Genomic DNA, 22,328 nt, shown 5'->3' with positions numbered 1-22,328 from the left:
TTTTAACCGAATTTAATCGCAAATAGGCTGATTTCCCCTTCAGGTGAAGCTCTGTCTGCGGCCCCCGTCCCTGTGCATTCGTGGTTGGGGCAAGCTACGTCTGGTACATGGCGGCGACGGGAGGAGCGTCGTCTACCTCGCCGCTATTGGCCGGCCCGCCGGTGATGCGCCGGCGGAGGACCGCCGGCGGGGCAACGCCCGCACAGACGCTCGGCAACATCGTGGTGTCAATTGTGGGAACGGGAGTGCTCGGCCTCCCCTACGCCTTCCGCGTGGCCGGATGGCTTGCTGGATCACTCGGCGTCGCTATCGCCGGCGCCTCTACCTACTTCTGCATGCTCCTACTGGTCGGTAACTTCTTCATGTTTCGCTCCTTCATTCTGTCTTTTCTGATAGATTCGATGAGAACTTGTTAGAGCCGTATGGTTTTCCATGTGTGTCATGATGATTTGTTCTGATGGGTGCTGGAGTTAAAAGATGTGGAGAATGGGTTCTGAATTTGATGGCTCGATGTGCTGTGATTTTCTAACAAACATCCAGAGGTGGTTTGTATTTCATAGAATTTGTGTGTTGATTTTACTGGTCCGTAATTTCTCCTTTGCTCGACCCTACCCAATTCTCTGTTTTGTTCGTCTTGGAAATCCCCTCTTTGTCGATCCATTAATTTGTGCATTGTTCGCAAACAATAACAATTAATTACTTAATTCTCAATTAGTCCTTTATCAATGCTTAACTTATTTATTTAATCTTTATGCGTCAAAGACTATTTTCTTTGGCTTATTACTTTCTTCTTACTGATTAATTAATACATGCAATCTGCCCTACTACTCAATTTGTTCATAATTAATTAACTAATCCTGTGGTGAGTACTGAATGAGCCCATTTTATTATATAATTCTTAATTAGTGCTTATATAATACATCTAAGGTTTTGTTGAATCCAAATCTATTCGGTAGACCGTCCCTAAAGAATAGAGCGTTGGACCGAAGAAAGAAGATTGAGAGAGGAAGCGAAAGGGAGAGAGAAAAGGGAAAAAGGAGAGGAAGACTTCCCTCGACAGGGGGAAATGGCGTGTTCCAGGCTCGTGGACGCATTTTATTCCATAAAACCTATCATTACAAGTGAGGGGAGCCCAAAAATCTCTCATAAACCATAAAACCCTCGTATTTGTAGAAAATAGGAAGGGGAAAAAAATATAAAAATTACATATTTAGCTTTGCTTTAAAAAGAAGAGCAAAGGACATTTTAGTCCCTTTATTTTAGACTGTCAGATTGTCTCGAGATCCGTGTAAATCAATTTTGAGTATAAATATTAATTTTCCCAATTTTCTTGTTTATTGATAGCAACAACTGCGATAATGAAAAAAAAAATTATAAATCAAACAAATCTTGGAAACATAATTTGCTAATGGTACTCCTTGTTAGGCGTTATTCGTGCTCAATTCTGGTATCTTTGTCGTCATCTGTTGGATGTGTTATTTAGTTTTTTCTTGTCGGGGGAGGTTGTTGGGTTCTAATGGTTGGTCAGAGGAGAAGTCGGACGTCGGAGGAAAAATTTCTCCGTCGGGGTGAAAAGTCCTCCACTTGGAGGAAAAACCTTTCGTTTCGGAGAAAAGTCATCCGCTTGGAGGAAAAGTTCTCCGTATGGGGGAAAAGTCTTTCACTTGATGAAAAGCTTGTTGTCAGAGAAAAATCAGAGTGGCTCTCTAGCGCCGTCCGCTTCAAAGTGGAATCTTAGAGCTCGACACTGTTCGCGGAGCTTGTCGCTGTCGGGTGTTAGATTGTTGTACATTTCTCGCGGAGCTTGTCTCTGCCGGGTGTTAGATTGTTGTACATTTCTCGCGGAGTTTGTCGCTGCCAGGTGTTAGATTTATTTTTACACTCCTCGTAAAACTTGTTGTTGTCAGATGTTAGATTTTTTTTAAGCTTCTCGCGGATCTTGCCGCTGCTGGGCATTAGATTTTTTTACACCCCTCACGGTGTTTGTCGCTGCCGGGGGTTATTTTTTTACACCCCTCGTGGAGCTTGTTGCTGTCGGGCGTTAGATATTTTTCTACACTCTTCGTGGAGCGTGCGCTGCTGGATGTTAGATTTTCTTACACTCCTCGTTGAACTTGTCATTTTTGGGTGTTAGATGTTTCTTACACCCCCGACGGAGCTTGTCGCTGATGAGTTTTGATTTTTTTGCACCCCTTATGGAGCTTGTCGCTGTCGGGTGTTAGATTTACTTACACCCTTCGCAGAGCTTGTTGTTGTCTGGTCTTATATGTTTTTACACCCCTCGCGGAGCTTGTCGCTGTCGGGTTTTAGATTTTTTTGCACTCATCGCGAAATTTGTTGTTGCCGGGTGTTAGATTTTTTTTCACCCCTCACAGAGTTTGTCGTTGTCGGGTGTTAAATTTTTTTACATCCCTCGAGAGACTTATCGCTGCAGGTGTTAGTTTTGTTTACACTCCTTGCGGAGCTTGTCGCTATCGAGTGTTAATATAAATAGTTGAGAATTGTATGATACGAATGTTAATCTCACTAAAATTGTAAAAGGTTTGGATGCTGGAATTAAGAGATTGACAGAGAAAGACACACCAGATGCAGCTTTGATTTATAATGATTTCTCAAAAATGAATCTTAGAGAAAATAAAAGGATCAACATAAATCCTTCTAGTATGCGTAAGGAAAAAGAGATGAGTATGTCCTCCCGCACATTGGTAAAGACAACTACAAAATCGATAAAATAAAAATTGAAATAAAGTTCCCCAACTAAGACTAATTGATGCGCTGTATGCATGAATTTTTTGGGCCCGTCAAGTCTTAACTTTAAGGACCGTAGGGCGAATCTTTTGTGGGCTTATGCTTCTTCCAAATGATAGAGGATAAGCTTCTAGATATATATAACAAAAATAGCTTTAAATTTATAATGCAAACAATGCTTATTGTATTTGTTTAAAACACTGGATATAAAAAGTTCTATCTGGGATCTCTTATAGTATATTCATTTATATATTCCACTGTATAAAGATACATATGTTTATATATTTGAAATAAGAAATAAGCAATAAGTGGTGTGTATGTAAATCTTCTTTCTTTATTTTATTTTATTTTAATTTTGATTTGGTCAGCCAATTGGATTGTCGGCTGGGGCAGAGATGTCTGGTCGGCCTAGTGTTCTGACTCGCAAATAGAGATTAGATAAAAACAAAAAGATTGGGTGATCTATAAGAATTGGTGGTATTGTATGTAATTTTTTTTTCTATTTTGAGATGGTAGACTTCCTCCCTTGTTTTGGGCAGGAGCAGAGTGGCTGATCGGTGAAGCGTCTGACCTGATTTGAAATGACCGGAGATAGGATGTTGGTTGGAAACCGGTGGTCGGTGAGAGGCGACTGGAACAGTGGGCTGTCGAACGATAGATTGTCGGTTTGAGGGTGATTTGCTGGAGGCATTCATAAAAATGTAGTATGTACAAAAACATATAAATATGTAAGAATTGAGTGTGGTATATATATAAATCTTCTTTGTTTCTGAGGCGGTCGACCAACGGGTGGCCATCTGGAGTAGAGATGCGCGTTCGGTAATGTGGCTAGAGAAGTGCGGTGGTCTATCGTAAAGCGTTGATCGACGAATTAGCCTGGATTTAACCTGGAATTTACCAGACAATCATGCTTGGACAACCTAAAGCCCCATTTTTGTAAATCAAGTATGGGTGCTTCATGCCAACAAAGATGTTTGAAGTTACCTTCCTCCATTGTTTCAGGTAAGAGTAAAACGACCAGTTGAAAATAGGAAACCAGCCAGAGATAGGTTGCTGGGATTAAACGGAAGTCGACAGGAAATGGTTGCCGGTCGGAAGTATTGGTACCATCATCTTCGACACCAACTTTGACACCACTATCTCAGTTTTGAATGTTGCCAAAGTACTTGACTTGCCCATCGTAATCGGAGAAGTGGGGTGGCCTACTGATGGAGACATAAAGACCAATATTAACTATGCGGGAGACATAACCGAGGGCTTCAGATGAGGTGAAGGAGAAAGAGGATGGGAGTTTCGGTGATCCCTCGGGAGGTTGATTAGGCGAGGTTGTCGGGCAGAGGAGGTGTGAGAAGTCATGAGTGTGAAGTTAGGGAAGAGGGGGGGGGGGGGGGGGGGGGGAGCCCGAAATGTCTCTCATACACCATAAAACTCTTTTTATTTATAGAAGATGGAAAGGGAAAAAAATATAAAAATTACTTATTTAGCATTTCTTTAAAGAAAAGAGCAAATGACATTCTAGTTACTTTATCTTGGACCGCCATATTATCTCGAGATCCGTGCAAATCATTTTTGAGTATACAGGCTTTCTTATTATTAAAGTGGTCCTAAACTATTGTTCTCAAAGAGTTTTTAAAGAGCTCCTTATATCACTTACTCCTTTAATTCGTGCCAGGTTAGTTTATGGACAACTAATGAACCCTCTGAATGGTCAATCCCTTGATTAGTTTCTAAAAAACTACCTTGATTATTGTTTAGTTTATATCTTAACTGCCCTGCTACATAAAAGCCTTCAGCGCCAATTAAAGGATACTTGATAGAATAGATGGAACAAGAAAATTTGAACTGAATGTTAACTTATAATCCCCAAAATGTGTTGTGGAGCAAAAGTTGATTGAACATCTATGAATAAAGAACAATTTTGATGCCGGTCGTTAATAACAAGGTGTTCTAAGTTTAGAGTTTCTTTCCCTGTAAGGTGTTTAAGCTACCACATCAACATCAGGCCATGAGTCTTTCCAAGGATGCTTTTTATTTATGTTTCCGTCCCTTAGAAAGAGCTACTAAATTGTCAGGTCAACGGTATTCTCAAAATATAATCCAAAACTCCATTTTTCTAATCCTAGTACGGATTGAGTTATTTGAGGTCAAACAGTTTTAATTGTGAATATAATTTGGCAACCAAGCAATTTTTTGGATTAAAACAAGCGAGATATTCGTAGTAGATATGCTGGTTTACATCACTCTTGTTTATGTAATTCTACGTAAGTTAAACTGTTGGCACCCATTATTACTCCATGTTGATTGAAGTATTTTTAGCCCATCTTTAGGTGTCAAACTCACAAATTTGCAAATTTAGTGCATTCAATAAATGAATGCGCCTATAGAGAATGGAGGATTAAAATTGTAGCTCTAAATTCAAAATGGAAATTGGATGTACATTTTCCTTAATTTCTTGAAGTGAATACATATCTCACAACATAGGCCTAAGCACTTCTAAGGTCAAAGTTACTTGATTTGTTTGGATGCATAAACTTTGTTACATTTTGGATATGATGGAATAAAACACATGAAAGAGAAATGTTCTGTTTATAAAGCTTTCAGCTTGTGTTGTTTAAAATAGCTAATCTTGCATTTTTAGTTATCTTTAATGTATCGAAACCAAACACATAAGAAAATGTGATGTTCACCATCATGCAGGAATTGCATAATATTTATTTTTTTCATCCCGAAACTAAGAAAGTTGCAGCTTGTAGATTTCCTACTTTCTGCTAATAAAAAAATAATGCATTTTTCTTGTTTTTACAGATCCAATGCAGATATGGGTTAGAAGCACATGATGATGAAGAGACTGGTGATGCGACCCATATCCAAAGTTATGGTGATCTAGGCGCAAAGGCCTTTGGAACAACCGGCCGATACTTCACTGAGTTCCTTGTACTTATCGCACAAGCGGGGGGGTCTACGGCCTATCTAGTCTTCATCGGCCAGAACCTCTCCTCTTTGTTCACCAATACCAGTCATTCTACAATACCACCTTCCGCTTTCATTTTCTTGCTTGTTCTCCCCCTCGAGCTCCTCCTGTCATTTATTCGTTCTCTTTCTTCTCTTGCCCCATTTAGTGCATTTGCAGATGCTTGCAATGTCCTTGCCATGGCTATTGTTATCAAAGGGGACTTACAACTTTTTGACAGATTTTCTTTGGAAAGGGGTGCTTTTAATGGGATATGGGGGTTACCTTTTGCTGGGGGTGTGGCTGTCTTCTGTTTTGAGGGCTTCAGCATGACGTTGGCACTTGAGGCTTCAATGACTGATAGAAGAAAATTTCGGTGGGTGCTTCTTTTGGCATTTATTGCTATAACAATGGTATATATTAGCTTTGGGATTTTTGGATATTTAGCCTATGGTGATGAGACTAAGGATATTATTACACTTAACCTCCCCAATGATTGGTCTGCTATTGCTGTTAAGGTGCGTTTAAATTTCTGGGAACTTTTCCTGTCTATTTCTTGAAGTCATCTTTATTGCTTAAGATGTTGATCTTGTGCCTATCATTGATAACTTGACAATATTCATACAACTCTACTTTGGAATAACTGAGCGAAGCAGAAAAATCTGCCTGTCCTATTTATCAATCGTCAGTGCAGAGTTTGGAGCAAAGGACTGAATGTTTTCAGTTTTATTTTCATGTAGCAATTATAGATGAATTTATTGTCAATGTCCTTATCCATTTTTATTAGGCTGGCTTATGGATACTTTCTTCTTTCATAATGAAGGCTGTATGAAATGTTACTCCTATTTTGAGCAGTTTAATTTTTGCATTTTTCCTGTCCATGTTATTTCTTTCCTAGCATTTTTATCCTTATTACTTTTTAATCAGTAGTCTTATTCAGCTTTTGCTTGATGAAGAACCTATCAATCTCCACATGTTTGGTTCTATCATGTTGCACTGAGTTCTTGGTGATGTTGATTGTTGATTTGTTGTCGCACCGCAACTTCATTTGAGCTCCGTAGTCCAACTTGAGCTCTACCAACAAGTCTCTCATCTACATCATCTCAGCAACTCCTAAAGCTATGATTCTATACTCTGCCTCTAATGTTGACCTCACTATTATTGACCGTTTCTTGCTCTACCAAGAGACCAAGTTACCACCTACGAACATGTAGTATCCAGATGTGGACCTCCTGTCATCCATACAACTCGCCCAATCAGAGTCACAATAATCCTCAATGCTTATATGTTTATTCTTCCTGAAGATCAATCCCTTCCCAGGTGCACTTTTCAGGTACCTCAGAACCTGATACAATGCATCTATGTGACCCTTCCTCGGATCATGCATGTAGTGAATCACCACACTTACTGCAAATGATATGTTGGGACGAGTGTGACTCATATAGATGATATGACCTACCAACCTCTGCCACCTCTCGCGATCAACAAACTCTTTTACCTCTGCGTTCAACTTTCTCTTCCTCTGTTCCGATCAATTGGTGAAACTGCAGGCTTGCATCCTAACATTTCTGTCTCTGTGAATAAGTCTAGCACATACTTTCTCTGAGATAGAACAATCCCCTCTGCTCCACAAGCCACCTTAATCCCGAGGAAGTATTTAAGTTGTCCCAGATCCTTAACGTCAAACTCTTTGCCCAAACTTGTCTTCAGCTGAGCAATCTCTTTCTCATCATCCCCAGTGACAATCATATCATAAACATACGCAACAAGAATAGTAATGTGACCACCATGTCGTCGAAATAACACCGTGTGGTCGGCATTGATCTGCTGATAGCCCACGTTTACCATTATTTTCTTGAACCTATCAAACCAAGCTCAAAGAGATTGTTTTAAACCGTATATTGACTCTCAATCTACATACCTTGCCTACTATTTGGTTTGTGTCGAAGCCTGAGGATATCTCTATGTATAACTTCTCTGGCAGATCCCTATGAAGAAATACATTTTTCATATCCAGTAGATGTAACCACCATTCACAGCTAGAGAGACGGGTGTCCTGACTGTGCTCATCTTTGTCACTGGTGCAAATGTCTCATCATAGTCCATGTCATACGTCTGATTATACCCTTTTGCCACCAATCATGCTTTGTAGCGATCAATCTTTTCTTCTGAGATCAGCTTCACTATTAAGACCCATTTACATTCGACTGCATTTTTCACCGTTGGTAGCAACACGAGCTCACATGTCCTGCTCTTATCGAGAGCACTAAGTTCCTCCAGCATTGCAACCTTTCACTTTGGATCCTCCTTAGCTATCTGCCAATACTTGGGTATAGAGACAGTGTCCAAAGACGCAATGAATGCTCCATTTAAATGTGATATGTTAAAGTATAAGACAAGCTGGGCAATGTCATGTGCGAAACCAAAACGATTAAGAGAATAACCATCATGAGGATGTCCCGTATTACTGCGAGAGGTCCTCCTTAAAGTCATGGGAGTGGGAGGAGAAGAGAGAGAGGAATCGCATCACCTGTATAATCGAATTTCGAGGTGAATGGTGTAGGTGTTTTAGGAGTCGGGATAGACCGGGACTAGGTATTTGTTCGAACAACAGGCACTGTTCTTTCATTCTGTTTTTTTCTTCTTGTATACACTCTCAGCTCCCTTTGAGCTTAAGTCTCACAGTCTTCTGGCTTATTTTCCTTATTTCTTGGCTCTTCCTCAGTCGATCCTTCCCACACAATGGGACAAGACATTGTTCTCACCTTTACCAATCTCTCACCATCACTACTCTCCTATTCTCGCCTCATATCTTCAACATCTGACGAGTCACTAAAGGGTGAGATCACTTTCAAGGTATAGTATGATTCAAGTTCTCTAAAGGTCATATCCATACTCATAAATTGTCTTTGCTCTATTGAGCTCCAACAAACATATCCCTTCAGAGTGGCAGAATAACTCACGAAAATATACTTCACAGCTCTTGGATCTAGCTTTCCTATTGATAGTCTATTGTCCTTCACAAAACTTACACAATCAAATACCTTCAATGAGAGGATCCTGCTATTATCTACTTTCAACAATTCACAAAGAAATTGTCACTCTAACACCTATGAGGGCATTCTGTTGATCAATTGAGCGGCTGTCAAAATAGGTTGGGCCTACAAGTGCTTTGAGACATTCATCGAGATCATCATACTTTTGGTTACCATTAGGAGATGTCTATTCATTCTCTTTGCTACTCCATTTTGTGCCGATGTGTATAGATAAGTGGTTTGATATTTTATATTGGACTGATAAATACTCCCCAAACGTCTTGTTGATACACTCCGTCTCATTGTCAGACCTCAATACCTTCACTACTGCTCTGTATTGAGGCTGAATCCTCTTGTGAAAATTTTTAAAGCATGCAAGCACTTCATTTTGATTTATCACCAGATATAACCAAGTAATAAGAGAAAACAATCAAAGAAAGCCACAAATATCTGTAACCATTCATCGAAGTTATAGAACAAATTCTCCATACATTTGAGTGCACTAAATCAAAAACACAAAAACTCATATTATCAAAACTAATATTAGAGTTCCTGGTGTGCTTACTAAACTCACAAGCATCACACTCAAATTTCTATTTATTTTTCTTTTCATATAAAGACGGATACAAATGACTCAATAGAATGAATGAAGAGTGTCCCAAGCACTTGTGATGTAGCAACAACACTTCCTCTGCACTTCTCCCAAATCCTCCTACTTAAGCTCTCTCCAGCATAAATGTCAAGGCTGAGTCCATCCATTCTCTATCCAAGTACCAAAGTCCATTATGCCACAAGCGAGTCTCTAGTCTCCGGCCAGTCCCCTTCTCTTGAAAGATCACCTTAGGAATATCAAATAAAACAATGCATTTTAGTTGAAGTATAATGACACTAATGTATAAAAGGTTTATTAAAAAGGAAAGATCATGTAAAACATTGGACATAGTCATAGAATTAATATACCTCATTGTACACTTACCAACCACAGACTGTGTTGTGTCATTAATGGTTTGAATGTCTCTTTGGAACTGTTAGGTGAGTATATGAAGAGAACTAACTAGCTGCACTTTTCACATGTCGAGATGTACCAGAATCTACTTTCCATTATGGTGATCTTGTGATGGATATAGAGAGAAGAGCATGTGTATCACAAGTAGCTTTAGCTGAGTAAGCATAAGTAGCTGTGTTTCTCTTGGATGACGATAAGGTGGATGCATTCTCAATCAAATCACCTGCAGTGCTCTGCTTCTTCTTCAACATCTCTAGGAGCTCGTGATCCTTATCGGTAAAGACCACTCCTGTCTCTCCCTTGTTCTCCACTACCATCAGATTCGTCTAGTGCCCCACTTTTCTATCTTTTTGGCCGTCATGATTATGACCATAACCTCTAGATTGTTCACATCCATCCGTATTTCTCTCATTGGGTAGCTTTGGACAAGCCTTGCTCAAGTGTCCCACTTCTCCACAGTTGCAACACTTGCAAGTCTCCCCATAGGCACCTGTCACACTTGAGCTCGAAGCAGCCAAAGCTGATCGTGTACTTAGAAGTCCACTTAGCTCAGAGTGTAGTCTCATGCAACTCTCCTCCTATATCATTGTGGCAATGACCTCATCGAGTAAAGGAACCATTGCTTGGGTCAGATGAACCAAAAACTACATAGTCCTTATTTGTGCAAAGATCTTACCATTCTTTCACCTCAGATCACCACAACTCGACATAGGTGAGAAATGATCAAGATCTTTCCACAGCTGCTGCAGCTCTATGGATTATTCCTGAATCGATCTATCACTTTATATCATTGCCTCTATGTCACGTTGAATCTGGAACACCCTCATGTGTTCTCAAACCCAACATAGGTCCTCTTCAGTTTTGTCCAAATGTCCTTCAGCTTTTGAACGCTATCTACAGATGAGGCAATGGACAAAACCATCGAGTTGACTAGCCATATATAAGCAAGGTGTGTGTAATCCTCGACTCAATCCTCTCAACACTGTCACTCTTTGGCTCTTCCTCTGTCAGATATCCCTCTAGTCTCTTCCCTACTAGAGCAACCTCGATCTAACGTGACTAACTCAGATATGTGGCCGGTCCATCAAGCTTCAGATTCACAAGAGGGAGATCTAGCTTCGCCTACGTCGGAGTACATGTTGAGATGGTGGCTCCTGTCGAGACGCTAGCTCCGTGTATGAGCTAGACCAAGAATTTCAGAACTTCAGGATCTATCTTCCCCAAAAGCTTCAATCCTTCACCTCCCACACCATCTCCCTCTCGTATCATCCTCAATCACAAGGTTGAGCTAGCATTCCGCCGTTCTATCCGAAGCTCTACGAGCTAAACCTTCGCCTTTTTTGCCTCACTGCAAATCAGCCCGCCAAAGCATTCAGGCTTGTTTGTTTCCCAGCTTCACTTCTTCTTATGTCGCGAGCTCGAACTGCAAGTGACGATCACTCCACAACTTCACTTGCCCGATCTTTGTCATTTCCGTCTTCTACTGTCTGCTTCCAAAACAACACCTTTTCTGGTCGTCACACACAATAGAGCGAATTGCCTCTGCTTTCTCCTTCGTAAGCCGCGATCCCAAACTTCAGAATCCGCTGCTTCGTCCAACCTCACGAGGAGGAAGAAGTTTCGGGTCTCTATACACTCGATCCTTGCAGGCGGATTAGGTTAGGGCTCCGATACTATAAAAAAGTAATTGTGCTTGAAAACTTAAATATTTCGTTAATGGCTTGGGCTAATATAAAGTCTTACATCATTTACAAATAAATCTCTAGACTTCCTCTATTTACAAATAGGGCCTTATATTAGATACAAACTCAACATTAAGTTGGCATGGGTGAACCACACGGTACTCTCCTCTGCTTGTCTAGAGCTGAGATTTGTCAGGTCGCTCATAAACAGGCCTATTCAGCCCTCGAAAGCTCATCCACCAAACTTCCCCATTCATCATGGCTATTCGCCCACAGAACTTGACTAGTTGTCCAAAATACTTGCTAAGCTCATTAGGTGGTCTAGCTAGAAGAATTTGCCCAGAATACTTGATTTTAGCTCAAAATTTGGCTGAAGTTCCTGCCAAATGGACAGCTATCACTTAGACTCTTCTATACAACTAGCTACATCGAGCTCAATCATATACTCGTGATTTTATATTGTAACCCTTATTGTAACACTGCCTTGTGCCCTTGTTTATTAGAAAGGGATTAAAGGTGGGGGTGCTGGCACATCATCACTCTATTATTACGAGTGTTATGATCAGTCACCTCTGATTACTCATGAAAAATATTCTGATTTACACAAGGATGATTCGTTTTGCCTTGGGTAGCTTTAATAAAATAGGTAAACGGTGCAATTTTGAAGTCAAAATATTTAGCAAGAATATAATCTACGAAGGACAACATAAGCAGAATGTATGCAGCACTATGTAGATTATGTTTGTACCAAAACAGATTCTCAGTCACAAGTTTGGATAACAAACCTCACAAGTTTGGATAACAAACCTATCTTGAGACGATGATAATGATAAGCTTCAAGTTGACCAATCAACTAATATTATGTCTATGCCTAAGTCTTGAAGTACTGAAATTTATTTAGCATGATTATTTATTTCATTTGTTTATCTGATGTTTTTTTTTATTATTTTAGAGTATATTGTTAAAGGTTATAATAGGCATGAATAAATGATGTAATTGAGGGAAGATTTAATGCAACGGGGAAGGAATAAATCTCTTTTTATTTTTTCTTAGATTGTCCCATGAAGTCTAACATTAATAATAATAATATGTTTTATTTTTACCATCGCATTAGTAAAAATGAAGTTGAGGAGGCTTTAAAGAAAACTAAGGGTGAAAAATCAGTAGGACTTGATGATATCCCAATTAAAATGTGGAAATTTTTAGGAGATTTGGGAGTTTCTTGGCTTTCTAAACTCTTTAATATTATTTAAAAATTAAAAAGATGCCTAAGTGGAGGGAGAGTATTTTGGTCCCCATTTTTAAGAATAAAGGGGATGCACAAGAGTGTGCAAATTATAGATGAATTAAGTTGATGTGTCATACTTTAAAATTATGGGAGAGTGTAATTGAACATAGGTTAAAAGTGATACAAATATTTCTCATAATTAGTCTGCATTTATGGCAAGCAGGTCTACTATGGATGCTATAAATTTATTGAGACGTTTGATGGAGAAGTACAGAGAGATTAGAGAGGATCTACATATGATTTTTATTGATTTAGAAGAAGCTTACAATAAGGTTTCAAGAGAAGTTTTTTGTTCAAGAGAAGTTTTTTGGAGAGAAGTTTTTTGGAGAGTTCTAGAGAAGAAAGGTTTTGATATGATTTATATTCATTAAAAATTTGTATATTAGAGCTATTAGTTGTGTTCAAACACTAGGAGGATTTACCAAGTATTTTACTATTTTAGTTGGATTACATCAGGTTTGGCTTTAAGCCCATATTTTTTGGCTTTAGTTATGGATGTTCTTACTGGGCATTCACAAAAGGATGTACCTTGGTGTATGCTTTTTGCTGATAATATCCTTCTTGTGGATAATACTAAAGAAAGTGTTTAGGAAAAACTTAAATTATGGAGGTCTACATTGGAGTCTAAAGGCCTTCGTTTGAGTAGATATAAAACTGAATATATGGAATGTAATTTTTATGGAATGTAATTTTAGCAGTATTAGCAGTAATAGCTCTAGTAACAAAATTGTTACTATGAGTGATCAAATCATTAAAATGTGTGATCGTTTTAGATAATCTCGGGTCTATAGTTCAAAGCAACGGTGATATAGATGAGATGTTATTAGTAGAATTTAAGTTGGTTGGTTGAAGTGGAGGAATTCATTGTGCCTATTGTGTGATAGAAAAGTACCACTCAGACTGAAAGGAAAATTTTAGAAGATGGTGATGAGACCTGCAATGCTCTATGGCACAGAATGTTGACCTTTAAAAGAGAAGCATAAAACAAAGTGTTGCTGAGATGGGAATGCTTTGGTGGACATTAAACGCCGACCATATGATGATCCTGTCAGGAGATTAGATGTTTTAGACTCGACTTATGTTAAGAAAGACAAATATAAACATAAAAAAGACTTGGGCAAATTGTATAAAAAGTGATTTTAATCTATTAGAATTAAATGAAAATATGATACTCAATAGAATACAATGGAAAAAAAAAGATTCATTTAGCCGACCCCACTTAGTGGGATAAAGGCTTGTTGTTGTTATCTTGTTGTTGAAATGTGCGAAATGGACAATACTTGTGCCCTGAGTTTATTTATGGTATCAAAGTGTGGATTTTCATTCTTGCATCCCTTTTACTTTTAGATTGAAAGGATTTATCCCGATCATTCGTTCAACTCTTTCATTGTTTTTGACATCTAGCATTGCGAGCCTTCTCCATTTTGAGTCCAAGGTTTCTCTTTACCCCTCAATAATCAAGGGTTGGATTGCGTTGAATTTTCTTCTTTGCATCATACCTTTTCACTTGTGCATGTTCTCAATTCTCCATGTAGATCCTTCGTATCTTCTCTTTGCTTAAGTTGTCTCATGACTTGCCTTTCTTGCCATCTTACAACTCATATTTGTCGCTTGTGTTACCATAGAAATCCAAACTACATCTCTTGTGTTGCTTTTTACACCAACCACAATGCATAAGTGGCCTTCATCTTCTCTTATTTTGTAACTTGTATTTAACGATATCACCATCGTGACTTGTTCCATTGATTCTATATTGCCAGCCAATTACTCATTTTTAGTTCCTTTCATTGCCATCAAACTTATGCCTCAACATGAGTTGTACGATTCTGGCTTTCTCCCGGTGTCATCTCTGGAGTATTCAATGTTTGATATTATATATATGTGATAGACAAGGAAAGCTTGGTCCTATATATATTGATAATTTTGAAGTGATAGACATAGTAAAAATATTTACCCAAAAAATGCTATTACTATATCGCATGTCTGATATTCATAATTTATTTTTTATTAATTCTTTAAGAAACTAAGTAATAGATGCAAGGAATCCTGGACATTGAAATAGAACTCAACTTAATTGTGAAACCCCTTAATTAGAATGAAGTGGAACTCTTAAACATTGAGGTATCTTTTGGCCTAATAGTTAGAATTTTATTAGAAATTTTAAGTTAAGCGTGCTTGTTGGCCGTTATTTTTTTTTGAAAGAAAGATTTTTGTAAATATGAAAATAGTTTTAATATAAATATAATTTTTGAGAGTAACATTTTAATTTAAAAATAGATGAAACCAAACGAGTTTCACATATTAAATAGTTTGGACAGCTGAGCGCGATACCACAAGTAATACACTATCACAAAGGATAAACATACCACTTAACAGTAGGCTCAACCATCTAAACTAAGGGGTTTGTGACATCTGTTTGGTCTGCAAAACCTTTTATGTATGACCGACAAGTTCCCCTACCTAATATAAGGATTAAATAAGGTTTATTTTACTTGGGTTTCAAGTTCTCTATAGAGACAAACCTCTATAATTAATTACATCTTAAATTGCCAGGGTCACTTAAGAAAAATCTCAATTAAGATCAGTGGTTTCGCCTTCCAGATTTCAAAGCTTAGGTTTACAAGATTGGACACGGGAAAATCAAATGGGAGTGACTCAAGCAGGAACAATTAATTTAAGGATCCAAAGGAGCGAAGAGTAGGGGATATCACAGATCCATGGAAAACCCGGGTGATTTCCCAACTATCCTATTATTTGATTCTATGTCTTTGAAATAATGTTACTCAATGTTTAATCCTGCAATTTTATTTTTAGAATTTGGGACTTACATTCGCACGATATTTGATTGTGCAAATAGCCTAGAAATATAGGAGGATTTGCACCGTACCGAGCGATAACCTCAGAATCTTAAAAGTTTTGGGACTTATAAAGGGTTGTGCAAAAGCTTAAAGATAGGGTGAGGATTTACGTTGCTCTAAGCGAATCACGTCGAAGTCCTATGACTTGTTATTTAAGCTAAGGAAAATGTTTCGTTGACGTGAACTGATTTTGATGCTGCAAATCCACCTCGAAGTTGCTCCTCTGTGTGCCCTCGTCGTGCTGCCCACGGTGTTCGCTCCGAGCTCCCCGTCGTAGCACCTTCAGATTCGATTTTAATTTTAAAGGGTACATGCAATTGTTTAGTCGACGTTCTGCTGCCAGGTATCTCCTATAAAACCAACTACTGGCCTCCTATTCTAAGGTATAGTGTGTAAAAGTAGTAGTAGCAGGTAGAAGTATAATAACTGAATTTTAAGAAATAAACTAGCATGAATTGCATCAACTCAAGAAATACCATTTAGAAAACTCAAGAAAGATTGACAAATGACCCATGACGAAAGAGAACTCGAGAAAAATCGGCAAATGACTCACGACGAAAATCTCAAAGTAAAAACAACAAACGTTAACTCAAGGAAAATCATTAAAAAAAACACGGGAAGATCCCGGAAAAATACCACGAGTGCTTTATAAAAAATTCCATTAAAATCTCACGAAAAATCCAAAGAAAGAAAACCGCAAGCACTCTGGTCGGGGCTAGACTCAGATATTATATATTTGTACTCGAGGGACGTCGAAGGCTACTATCGATCACCCGGATGTATGAAGTCCGCCACTCAACTAAAAGGGTGTCCTACTAAACCTAATTTAAGAGGGTACTCCTTAGCCTGGTACTGATAATCAACAAGTGAATAATCAAGTTACAGTATATTTAAAATTTATATTTTAGCATGCACATAGATTTCAGGTATATAAAAGGAAGTTGTATCAATTTTGTAGTAAAAATATTTTTTATAAATATTGTATCCGCTCTTATCATGTTCTGTTTTTATTAGTTTTGAAAAATTATGATTGTCCACGAGTCGATTACGCCGTCGGGCGTACGACCGCCAACAACCTAAGAAGTTACGGGTCCCCCGGTCTTGTTTAGTCCTGTGTCGGTGAATGATACTTTCATCTTACTGTTCATCATGTCCCAGGATTGGGTCCTGATATCGTAGGATAAAATATCATTTTGTTCTACCACCGGCGTGTCTTTGTTATCATCTCCCTAAGCCCCAAAAACAAAACCGACCTACTTGTGACCTTGTTTGATGGTTTCATATATATAGCAAAAGGCTATATATGGGCACTTATGTGTCGGACATAAGCACCGAAAACCGAACCAAGAAACAAGAAAAAAAAAAAATAAAAATAAAGATGAGAGAGGAGAAACTGATCCATCCAAAAGATCCAAAAGGCGAAGAGTGAATCGTCCCTCAAAACTTATGACGAAAAGACTTGAAAATGAGGGCCCAAAATCTTTGAATCAACCGAAAAAGGATATCATTTTCTCAAATTTTATAAATGGATCAACCCAAGAAGGGTATCCCTTCCAAATCTTGTTTCGAACAGGTCGAAACAGGCCCGAATCAATGTGACGAGAATCACGAATCAATGTGACGATTATATATGCGGCTCCGCCACCACTTACATATTCACACACCCAAGCTTGAACTCAAATGTGACATTCATGTTATCCAAACCTTAATGTCAAACTTCCAAAAAGATACTCTTTCGTGAATGAGAATTTTATGAGCTTTCAAATCCTTCATGAATCCGATCCACATCAATTTTATGCTCCCCAAAACGAAGTTCTAAAGGCCTCTAAGTTTCACAAATCGAACAAAAGGGATGTAATTTTCAAACGGCCACTTTCTAACCTCCAAAACCTCGCATGTAACATCAAACCTTGATTCTCACATCAAAATGCCACTGCTAATAGCTTCAAAATCGTAACTAAAAATGTCTTACAAAAATATACTTCAAAGGCTCCAAAACTGCAGCACAAAAACCTCAAAAAATCGCGGTTAAACATTATCAAATAAAGCCTCAAACTGCAGCTACCAACCCCCCAAAATCGTAGCCAAATACTACCAAATAAAGCCTCCAACTGTGGCTCGAAGTCGCAGCCAAACACGCCTCAAAGCTGTCCCAAACATCTAAAAGATCATCTTATGGAAAAAGAGCATTTGAATTCTTTAAGTAACAAGAATTGAAGTATTTCACCTTGCAAACATTAAAGCCATTCAATTCCATCTTAAATTGAAACTTTCCAATGAGATATAAAGCCAACACCATATAGAGGAACCCAAACAGATGCTCTCGGGTAGGAGCAACAGAAGAAGCCATCAACCACACTCAATCACAAAGGAGCCACAGGAGAAGGCTCACGGCCAGGGGCAGCAAGGAGAGAGCCAAGCCCAAACCAACCATGACACAAACTAAGGAACCACAACAGAAAGGCTCACGGCCAGGGGCAGCAAGGAGAAAGCCAAGCCCAAATTCAACACAAAGGAGCCACAGGAGAAGACTCACGGCCAGGGACAACAGCACAAAAAAAACCACTATCCACATTCAACATAAAGAGCCACAGGAGAAGACTCACGGCCAGAGGCAGCAAGGAGAAAGTCAAACCCAAACCAACCACATTCAACATAAAAGAGCCACAGGGGAAGGCTTACGGCCAGGGGGAATAAGGAGAAAGCCAAACCCAAATTCAACACAAAGGAGTCACAGGGGAAGGCTCACGGCCAGGGACAGCAGAGAGGAATTCGAGCCCAGGACATTCACAAAGAATTCATAGACAAGGAATCACGGCCAAAAGGGGGGCTCACGACTAGGAACAACAAGAAGAAAGCTAAGCCCAAATTAACCACAACACAAACCCCAAACCAAAAGCTCAAGACCTTACTCAAAACCTTAAAATAAAATCAAACTTAGCTGCTCATACATTTCAAACCAAGAAAGCAGCAGTAAGGGCCAAAGCCAAACCAGCAAAATCAGCTCCAAAAGGCTAAGAAAAAGATAATTGTTTTTTATTTAATGTATTATGAATAGAGAAGGCAGTAAAGAAACAACAAAACAAGGCCCCAAAGCAAAGCTTTCAAAGAGCTTTCAAAGCTCCCAAAATTAAAAAGCTCCCGAAATTAAATTAAAAAAAATAACCAGCATATACTTCGAACAGGGGCAGCCATGGGAAGTTAAAACCGAGACCTGCTAGTGGCCAAAACCAAGCAGCCATTCAACTAAACTGAGCCCACCAAAGGGGCCAAAACAGAGCCACCAAAAATCAGATTCCACAAAGCCTTAAAACTCAAAATTTGCACTCAGCATATACTTCGAACAGGGACAAGTAACAGGAAACAGAGAAACACAAGTGAGTCCCTAAAGCCAACATCCCAAAGCATCGAAACGAATTCCAACATTCCAACATATATTTGAAGAGGGGTAACAATAATAGAGAGCTTGAGAATCAAGTCCCAAATCAACATTTCATTTAGCACGCATTTCAAATAGGTAAATAGCATCATAGAGCAAAACTGAGACCTCCAAATAGGTTCCTAATAAATTTGAAAAAATAAATTTCCATCCAACATGCATTTCGAGCAGAAAAAGGCGGCCGCATGGATTATGTTCCAACTCATTAATCCTATAACCATTCTCATTCTTAATGTTAAGCTCAAATAAATCTTAAAGTAGCCTTAATTTCCCAATTCCAGGTGCATTAGAAAGAACATGCATTCAGGAGCAATTCCAAGTGATGCAGATTAGAAGAAGGAAGAGGGTTACCTTTTGATGAAGATTCAAAGCAAACTCAAGAACAAGCCTAAGAAAATAAAATCAACAACACCTCCCTTAAGAACCTCGATGGAAAAGCACAAATCTTCTAAAAATAAGCCTCGAGAATACAGCAGCGAGATGCCTTAATTTCTCACAGCGAGATGCCTCAATTTCTCTTTTCCTCTCAAAATTTTCAACAACCCACCATCATGTCGTAGAGAGGGCTTTTATAAGCAAGGAAAGGGGACAAGGCCGCACCTACCACGGTGTCGTGGCCGAATGAAGTAACGGGAAAAGAATCGTCAGAATCGTCACCATAAAGGAGGAAAAGGTAAAGCCTCGAGAAGAAGAAGGGTTGGCCAGCCGAGCTCGCGCGATTGGAGAGTCTAGCGGTTGAGCGACCACGCGAGGAAGGAGAAGAGTCGAGAGAGGGGGGAGATTGCCGCGTGGATAAGTCATGGGATTTAGGGCACGAGAGGGGGCGAGCCGAGCGAGCCACGACCGGGATGGAATGAGGGTCACGCACGCGGGTAGGGATAAATAAGATTTAGAATTATAAATATTATTATAATTAATAATATAAATATAAAAATATTTAATATTTCCAAAATAATATTTGATTCATACTTTTTATTCGTGCATCACAACATAACAAAATGGATATTCTTCTTAGGTAATTCTGACGTTCCGGACGCGTTGACGTGGTCCGTTTCATCGTCGGATGTCATTTTGACAAATTTATTGATTTGCGTGCAATTTGCTCGTGTACGAAAATTATAGCATTATAAGTGTCTTTCCTAGCTAAAATTGATGTCCCTGATGTGTTGGCGCAGTCCATTTCGCCATCGGATGTCATTCGGAGAAGTTCGCATTTTCAATCATCCTTTAAGCTCAATTTTAGTCCGATCTTGTGCAACTTACTGAATTTTGTGCATTTTGTGTGTATGTGTGATGATAAAGTCCTGAAGAGGTTTTCCTAGCGCTTGAGATCCTATTGGGAACTTCTCCTTGAGTCTCCACATGATAGTCCTTAACCACTCGACCATACGACGATAGTTTTGAGATCATCAATGCGAGACATCACAAGAGAAATAGAAAGTGGCTGGAATTTATAGGGATGGATTCCAATACTAGTCCTCTAAGATAGTCAATAGGAACCCCTAGAGCTAGATCCTAGGATCCTAAGGAAAAGAGTAATGACCTCAAAATGAGGTCAACGGTGCTCGTGTTGGAGCACTCCTCAGATGGGTGACTTTGTGGGAAGTTACACTAAAGGGACAAAACCGTGAGGCTACTAAGCCAAAGCGGACAATATCTCAAAGGGTAAGAGTTCGAGCTATTACAAATGGTATCATAGCATCACATCGACTTGAAAATGAGAACTAAGTTTCATGCAGTACAAAGTGATATGCCATGGGAGCTACCTCTTGCACTTGAATGGGATAATGTGCGATATGGTGGGAGCCACCTCTAGAATCCCTATACGCTTGGTGGATGATTTTGGGGCTAGTAGTGTTGACGAGGATGTCAGTTACTTAAAAGGGGGAGATTGTGGAACTCCTTAAGTAGAACGAAGCAATACTTTTAAACTTCAAGGCATCTTTTTGTGTAATAGTTAGAATTTCACCTGAAACTTCAAAGTTAAGTGTGCACGGGACTTCTTGTTTGTATAACTATATTGAAATTTTATCTGATATTTCTTATTCTTAAGGCGTGTTCTCTAATTTATGTTGTATATAATTATTTTAAGAACTGATAAAAAGGCTATATTATTACACTACGGCACAGAGATGATCACATGCAAGCTTCTTTTGAAATTTTTGTTATGATTTATGCTTATTTTTTGAGCATACTATTACATATCGTGGATCTCACCATTTTACTTTACATGCAAGTTTTATATATCTCTCTAATAGTAATTTGGTCTGAATACTGTTTGTCATTTTTCTCTAAATAACAATATAACTGGCATATTTGTCCAATTATGGGTGCATCATATTGAGTTTTCGCCTACTATGGTTCTTCCATCAGTATATGATTACTTTTATGGAGGATCTACTTTAAACAAATAACATTTTGAATTTGAATGAACTTTATGTTTTGTTGGACCAAAAAGAAACCCTTATATCAATTTTAGAACTAAATTGATTCAATGGACGATTATTTAACAGGTTGGTCTCTGTGTAGCTCTCGTTTTCACATTTCCAATCATGATGCACCCAATTTATGAGATTGCAGAGATGAAGCTGACATCCATCCAATGGTTTCAAAAATTCCGCTGCAATGCCTACGGCGAGCGCCTTTGCCTCCAGGGAGCTCGCATGCTAGTTCTATTGATCGTTGCCTTTATAGCCTCCAGCATACCTGGTTTTGGGGCTTTCATCTCACTTGTGGGCAGCACACTCTGTGCTCTGCTTTCCTTCGTCTTGCCGGCCACATTCCATCTTTTGCTCATGGGATCCAATCTAAAGCTCTGGCAGAAAGCTGCGGATTACCTTATACTCCTCGTTGGGCTTTCTTTTGCTGGCTATGGTACATATCACGCACTCACTGATCGCCACAATTAATGGAAGGTGCTTTTCTTCTCTATATCTATTTTCCTCAAGTTTGCTATTACTGAAATATGGGAGCGTGCTATCCTAAGTTTTGAGTTTCTGGTTGAAGAAAAATGCTTCCGAACTGTATTCAGTTAGATCTGATCAGTTTCTAAGGATGCATTTCGTTACAGTGCTTCTTCCTCCAGAGAAATTGCATTGGTTCTCCAGCTTTTGGGTAAAATCTCCCTTGAGCAAGATCTTAATTCTCATGTAATGCCTCCCTTGAGCATCTGCAGTTATTTATGCCTATGATGAAATCCGTATGTGCTTCTCAAAACCATCTTGTTAGTTTTGGTACTATTTTTTCTTTTTTTCTGTATTGGAGAACTGTATTATGGCTGGATTGGATCAAATAATGTTTTGATGCATGGATTTACGATTTA

The 22,328-nt window shown here is 38.9% G+C and overlaps 1 protein-coding gene across 1 annotated transcript; it reads left to right on the top strand.

The window, feature by feature from the left end:
- On the top strand, positions 1 to 22,328 carry LOC110037800 (amino acid transporter ANT1-like). Its single transcript, XM_020742519.1, has 3 exons — positions 1 to 347; positions 5,554 to 6,216; positions 21,520 to 22,328. The coding sequence occupies exons 1-3, from the start codon at positions 108 to 110 to the stop codon at positions 21,913 to 21,915; spliced, it is 1,299 nt and encodes a 432-aa protein (XP_020598178.1). The 5' UTR covers positions 1 to 107; the 3' UTR covers positions 21,916 to 22,328.

The sequence above is a fragment of the Phalaenopsis equestris genome, unplaced genomic scaffold (genome assembly GCF_001263595.1).
Source record: "Phalaenopsis equestris unplaced genomic scaffold, ASM126359v1 Scaffold000002, whole genome shotgun sequence".
Taxonomy (NCBI): Eukaryota; Viridiplantae; Streptophyta; class Magnoliopsida; order Asparagales; family Orchidaceae; genus Phalaenopsis; species Phalaenopsis equestris.
The sequence above is the reverse complement of the archived record's forward strand: the minus strand, read 5'-3'. Positions and strand labels throughout refer to the sequence as shown.